Source organism: Mesitornis unicolor, unplaced genomic scaffold, assembly GCF_000695765.1.
Source record: "Mesitornis unicolor isolate BGI_N332 unplaced genomic scaffold, ASM69576v1 scaffold5495, whole genome shotgun sequence".
In the NCBI taxonomy this organism is placed as follows: Eukaryota; Metazoa; Chordata; class Aves; order Mesitornithiformes; family Mesitornithidae; genus Mesitornis; species Mesitornis unicolor.
In genome coordinates this window covers 4,514-11,729 of record NW_010184711.1, presented here as the reverse complement: position 1 = coordinate 11,729, position 7,216 = coordinate 4,514, and the positions used below count along the sequence as shown (strand labels likewise).

General features: G+C 42.5%; 2 protein-coding genes across 2 annotated transcripts in view; both read right to left on the bottom strand.

The window, feature by feature from the left end:
* NT5C (5', 3'-nucleotidase, cytosolic) overlaps positions 1–946 on the bottom strand; it is a 6,917-nt gene extending 5,971 nt beyond the window's left edge. The window contains exon 1 of the mRNA XM_010184556.1: positions 911–946. Within this exon, the coding sequence (XP_010182858.1) occupies positions 911–946 (36 nt within the window). The remainder of the gene's footprint in view (positions 1–910) is intronic.
* HN1 (hematological and neurological expressed 1) overlaps positions 821–7,216 on the bottom strand; it is an 8,746-nt gene continuing 2,350 nt past the window's right edge. Inside the window, exons 3-4 of the mRNA XM_010184552.1 lie at positions 6,650–6,677; positions 821–1,786 (exon numbers count right to left, since the gene is read on the bottom strand). Of these exons, the coding sequence (XP_010182854.1) occupies positions 1,638–1,786; positions 6,650–6,677 (177 nt within the window). The 3' untranslated portion in view covers positions 821–1,637. The remainder of the gene's footprint in view (positions 1,787–6,649; positions 6,678–7,216) is intronic.

The following is a 7,216-nucleotide window of genomic DNA, read 5'->3' as shown; positions in this document are numbered from 1 at the left end:
GGGTTCCTCTGGGTAGGGATCGGCGCCTGCCAGGCTCCCACCCAGGCAAAGAGAAGGGCGAGTGGAAAGGGGAAGTCTCAGCGCCCCTAAAGGAGAATTAACAAGTCCCACCGGTTGTAGGGGTTGCAAAGGAAATTTGATTTTATTATTTTCCCCCTCCTAGGCTAGAAAACAGGTAGGGGAGTTTTACCTACAGCCAGTAGCCATACTGTATTTCATACCAGCTGCAAGGAACACCACCTCTAGATGTTGGAGAGGAGCAGCACATTAGAGCAAATCCAGTTTTGTGGGTTAAGCATCTAAGGCCAGGGCTTCTCCAAAACTCATCTGGAAAGCCACGGTATTTTTAAGCACTGGTTCTTCCAGGAAAAGGGTAGAAAAGGCACACTCTGCAGCAGACACACCAGGTCTGCACAAATCCGCTGCTTTGGCTTATTGTGCAACAGATCCCTCCCAGGACAGCAGAGAACTTCATGGCCTGGTTTCCCTCCCACCCCTGTTATGCTCTATTTTTTTCTTTTTTGGTGAGGAGAATGAACTTTCATTTCCTGTTTTCTTGAGAGAAAAAAGTATTTTGCATAAACCATATTACATATCAAGCCATATTCCCTGCTTCTCTGATCTAGAAAATAAAAACAAAGAAGTCAGACACTTTCTTCAGGGGAAGATGGCCTGTGATGGTGACTTAAGTATAAACTCTCCTCCTCTGCTGCATCTCACCTCTGTCAGAGTAGGACAGGTTGGCTGAGACAAGGACAAGTGAGAACAAAGCAAAACCAAACCCATAACGAACCCATGAAATAAAACCCACACAGGAAACAATGCTTCAAAATTTCTATATTATTTACTTTTAAGCAACAGTCCAGCTTTGTGAAATTACAACACACACTTTAAAGGATGAGATTTTCACCTCATGGTCAAGCACCAGCATGATCATGCACAGCATTGAGTCAGTTGTAAAAAAATGCCCTGTCATTTTTATTTATTTATATGATCCACTTCACCTTTACTGAATAAAGTCTGAATAAATCCCCTCCTAGCATTAGGCCAGGTGGCTCTGGTCATCAGCCCTCTATTTGGCACATACCCTGCTTCATAGTAGTCCAGTATCAAGATTTACTTTTTTTAAAGGCAGCATGGTGTACACTAACCACTTTGTGACTTATATGGCACAGCAGGGCTCAAGGCATTTACCACATGCAATCAATGAAGCCTTTTAGATGCCCAAATCTCACATGTGGAGGAAGGGACTGCTCTTGCTGATTGTTTGCTGGCCTGTTTAACCAGGATTCTAGACCCTTGTAAAGCTAAGGGGTTCTAAAAAAATCTCAGTACAAAAACCCTCTAAGCACACTTAGAACCAATCTACTCTCCTTTGAATTACATTACTATACTTCATAAAGCTTTCCCTCAAGTCTATCACTAGAAAACACTCATGTCACTTCCAGTAGATCTGGGGGAAACACAGGACAGAAGTGGAAAAAAAAACCCTTGATCTCAAAAAAAGATGGGAGTACATAAAGTGCTTCTTTTTAATGAAAGAAATTCGAGATGTACAGTCAGGCTCAAGTTGTGCAGTTCACAAGCATGGGGGAAAGAAACAGACACGAGTTCAAAACAGTCAGGAAAGGAAAGGTTTAACCAAGGACTAGGCTGGACTTGCCACCGGGTGGATTTCTCCTGGATGGTGCAGGTGCTGGTGCTACTGGGCTAGGAACTGGTGCAGCAGGCAGGGATTTTTCTTCATTCTGACCTGGGGCAGCTTCTACATCAGCCTCAGTGTTTTCTAGAAGAAAAGAAGCTTTTAAAGTGTTTGATGTGGATGATGAAAGCCAGATGTTTCCCTGGCTTAGGCAGCAGATCAGCCCCTGGAAGTTTCCCCAGGCTTACAGACACACTCAGAACGTTGCTGTAACCTGCTGGTGGGACAGACCTCAGCCCTCCGAAGTGTTTTTCAGATCAACTCCGATGCCTCACAGCTCGGTTTCAGGCATTCAAAGCCACATTCACTCAGCTGCTATTAAGGGACCTCATCAAATATTTTTGTGTTTAATGACAAGCAGCTTAAAGTCTTAAGTCTTGTACACATTATGAGTCAGCAGATGACAATGACAACTGTAACTGAGCAGCTGCTGCAAACCAAGTCACAGAAGCACCAGGACTTGTAAGCAAGAGCTTAGATTCAAACCAGATTCCCAATTTTGTAATTAGAAGGGAGAGGATCTGACAGACACTTCTGAGGCATCACAGAGAACAGACGAGGGAACAGCCATGCATGGGAAGGCTCTGATCATACATTCCCTGGAAAGCACATAACAGTTTCATCTATTTTAAATACTTCTGAATGACCACAAGTGAAGACAGGACATAGACTGAATTCTTCACAGGAAGCACTTTAGATACTGCAGCAAATAACTAACGTATTGGCTTCACTGACAATTAATAAGCACAGCAAGTACATTAGCACCTGACACTTTTATAGATTCATACAATCCGTTATGAGCCGGAAGCCCAAATCAGTACCTAGTGGCCCTCAATACTTGGAGGGTGAAGGGAGTGAAGATAAACTACATCTGTTTTTTTAACAGACCTCCTAGTTTCATCTAACGATCGCTAGTTCTTGCTTTGAAGGATTTGGGAAACAGCTGTACATTCACCTTAACCTTCACCTGCATTAATTAGTGCAAATCTTGATCATATCCCTTCTCTCCGAACTGAAGAGGCACAGCCATTTTAGTCTGCTCATAAGGCAGCTGCTGCACCTCCTTACCTCCCCCATTACCTTCCTCTGCCCCTTATTTGCCTCCACTACAACTTTCTGGACTTTCCATTTCAAGGACTGCATACACAATTCAAGACGTGGGCATATCATTGTTCACAGAGGCAAAACAATGTCTTATCTTCCATTCTCTCCCTGATATTCAGCATTTTGATGGTGCTGTTACAAGGGGACTTAAGCAGGATTGCACTCAAGGACATGTTTTCTTTATGATTGGAGCCAGCCTAGTAACTGGAGTCAAAACATCCTGACACACTGATACGTCCTAGTACATTTTGAAGGACTGCAGATAGACCAGGAGGCACTGGTTGATAAGGGAAATTAAAGAATTAATAAATAAAGTTAAAAAACAAGAACATTAAGTGTGCCTCTTCAGATCCACCAGGGACCACCAGAGACCACCAGAAGATCCCTTGTACGCAAGCACAGTTGATTTGAGAATGATTAAGTAAATATTTATAAATGCATTATAATGATATATAAATTGCAATCAATCATTATGACTTAGATTGCGAAATTCTGAAACTTTTGTGTATAAACATGCTAAGAAAAGTGAGCTTGGATGGAATAAATAATACCCCTCCTGCCTGCCATCAAATAAAAAATGCCTGCTTCTTAATACTACATTGGTGCCAAGAGGTTTTTCTATTCCCGATTTTGGTGACAGTGCCTCCAAACATCCCAGAGAGCTTTCAGGAATAAGACTCAAGGCAGATCTTGGGAGTTACCTTCCATGCAGAGCAGAACGAAAGACTGACATGGTTTAGGTGTTGTATCCCACTCCGCCTCCCCCAGATGCATTACTTTATGCTTACTTATATAAAGATTATTCCGCCACCTTTTTACCTGACTACCTGATTTAGTTGCGTCCTTCTGACAGTGAGATTTTCTCACCATCAGCACATTTGACTACTTGAAAGAGCTTAACATCACCAACACAATTGGAGACTTCACTGTTCATTACCTTTTCCAGGTCACGGATGAAGGCACTGAATAAAACCAGTCCCAGCATCACTTCCCATGGCTCATGTTGCTGACCCGAAAAGCAATCACTAAGCCCTACCCTTTGCCTCCTACTCTTTAGCCAGCTTCCTAACTATAGAAGCAGCTTTCCTCCAGTCCTGTGGCAAATCTATTTTTTTAAAATAACCTTTGATGCAGAACTTTATCAGAAGCACTAAAAACACACTCATGTCCACTGAACCCCCTCAATCCGTGTTTATGATCATCTCAAAGAACTCCAGCATCTTAATATCATCTCCATGCAAGCAGAAATAATCTACAATACAGATCCTCTGCTGCATTCATCAGCCCACAGGCACATCTGAACAAAACCATTACAAAACCATTCACAGAAAGCTTTAAGCTTGAAGCTTCTTTAGTTCATGCGTCCCAATGCCTGCTTACTCAGCAAGCCCAGAACTGCGCCGTGCCCACTGCTCATACAGCACTGAATGCTCCATTGTCTGCGCCTCCAGCACAGCCCTGAATGCTGTGCAGTGCTCCTGGGGATGGTCTGTCCACCAAATGCCAGACTCCACCTTCCTGTGCATGTGTAAAGTCGGTCACTGGTAACAGTCAATAGTGCTGCCCAGTTCTCTTGAGCTGGTCACATTCGTTAAGTATCCAGCACTAACTGAATCACAAGACACAAGAATTACTATCACAGGAGACTTTGGGGAAGTTTCTACAGCATTTAGAGGCTCATGTAGCCAGCTGATACACATACAAGAACTCCCCACATAATCAAGGTATAGATCCATTTGCTAACCTAGTAACTATAACAGTAAATGCAACAGGATCAGATCAAATGCTAAAGTTTTTCCTTATCAGAAAGGATATAATCTCTGAAATAGCTTTCCACTGCAAACCCCTAGAAACTGAGGCACAGAAAGGAAGTACAGCCTCCAAACAGGCAGCAGGAACACTGCTGCAAAAGGAATGAGTTTTCTTCCCCTAGACAGGCGTGATTAATAAACATGCATACCCCACCTGACACTTACTTGGTGTTTTGTAATCAGTTACATACAGAAAATTTCCAAATTCAGAAGAACAAACATCATTTAATGATGGAAACCTATTAATAACGTAGTTATGCTGTGAACTTGTAAACAGACAGTTTTTACTTGGAGGTGTATTCATTCAGCCCCTTTCAAATCCCAGAGACAGCTCTACCACACCAAGCACAAAATCCAATGTGCAAGTGGTGGGATGTTCACCAGCTCGTGGTCTGCCATCTCACACGGCAGGACTGTCACACGGTGGAGTGACACAGCCAGCTCAGCAGGACTCTGTGCTCCATTAAGCTACGATATCCAAACCTGCCAAAAGCAGAAATTGAACAGCCCACCAAGATTCTCAGGTATCTACCACAGACACCATTTCCAGGAAGCATTAACATTCTACTCTAAGTACCATCAGTAGAAGTTTAACATTCAAACCTTCACCTGCTATTTTTATTTCACCTTGACCATCTTCAAAAATTTCATTTTCAGTCATATCCACAGCAGTAAACAACCCCAGCTACCTTCCAGTAACACTATTTTTTTAAACTATCTCCCAGCATACATGTACTTGGTAAGAACTTCCTTTACTGTCACCTACCACAAACAAACCAAAAGCCAACAAGTACGACAGCTGTGAAAACATGAACTTTTCTAAGAGTCAGGAGTATCACTTTGTATTCAAAAGTTTCAGTCAGCTATTGCTAGCCCAGACAGCTCCATTTCTGCTTCCTCCCATCCCAATCTCTTCTTGCCTCAAGGCTGCTCACAGGCTCTCATCTGACCCCATGGTGAGCTGCTTTAAACAACTACCGGGAGAAGCAGCAAAGCCCTTGGGTCAGTTTACTTCTATTATCAAACCACATCCTCCTACTTGAGACATAAACTCTAAACGCTAATTACTAATTAAGATCACATAGACATGGGAAAGAAATACTAAAGACACCTTTATAGTTTGATTACAAGCAGTGACTTACAGTTGTACTTGCAGCCCACTATAGCAGTAAGACTTATTTTGGGCACAGATACCACTTAAGAGGTAGTTGGAAACATCCAAGAAGAACTCTCACCCTCCCAGCAGAAGTCTTTTCAGGGCATGGAGCTGCTAATGGGTTTAGTGATCTCCCACAGCTCTTAGGTGTGGAAAGTAGCACTTCGAAAGTACCCGGTCAACATACACATTCCTCTCAACAGGAAGTAAGCTATTCTTAAGGTGAATGTTACAAAGGAGGTATTTCCAGCCTCAGAGCTAGAAAAAACACTTCAAGGTTAAGATGCATGCTGCTAGGGGAAATGCCTGTTTACATGAAATTTGCAGTATGCATATGAACTTCCTTGGCAAAAATCAGCATTTAAAAAGCGACAGGAATTTAAAAGCTAGTTAATGCAGACACTTTCAGCTGCAGTAACTTGTTTTTATTATTTCTGTGAATGTAGCGTTTACTGTACAAGAAGGCAATAGGAAAGAATTAAATTGCTAAACTGAAATTCATTAAGTTGACTGCACTATTTAATTATAAGCTACTACAACAGCAGTATAGTCTTTCAATTACTGAACTCTTTGCAAGATGGTACCCACCTTGCCTTCTAGTACTTAAACAAATCTTGACACCAACTGCTGCTGGCAAAATAAATGCACGGGAATGTTCTCATTTTTAACCTGATGACTAACAGGCACTCCATTGTTTCATTCCATATCCACACTTTCACTGAAGTGGTCAGGTCACCTCATTGATGGACTCAAGGGACAACCCCAGGCTGTCTCTCACCTAATAGATGACCATTCATATATCCTGTATCCTCTCCTATTTCAACAGCATCTAACTGCAAAAGGCTTTTACTAGAAGAGTCCAAAGGAGTTACTCACCAGAAGTTTCAACACCACCATCTCCTCCCTAGAAGAGAGAGAAACACATTATATCTCACACTTCCCAATGTAATTTCCCCCCTCCATCGAGAGGGTCCTCAACACTCCACGTTGTGACCGTGGTGGTCAGGCACACTGCTCCATCTGCCAACACTTTGAGTGACAGACCCAGTGAAGGACTTTTACACCAGCAAGAGGGTCTTAAGGACAGATACCAGTGGCATGGTGGGTCCTGCATAGGTATTTCCGCAGATTAACATGATGGGTTTGCAAGCACCAATTCTCACAGAGTGACTAAGTGAATTTCATCAGCTGTTTATTTACCTGACATCCTTCGAAAAGTTTAAATGGACAGATACTACGGAAATTCTGATTACCTTTAACATGTGGCATACTTGTTATTCCTGCACTGTGAAGGATACGGGTGGGCAAGAACACTTTATTGTACACAGCAGCTGACATTAGGCAGCACTGACAGTAACCACAACATTGTAACTGCCAAGCAGTAGTGACAAGAAAGTGATACTGTAAGCAATAAGCAATTATTCAGTATCCTGTTCTTGCCAC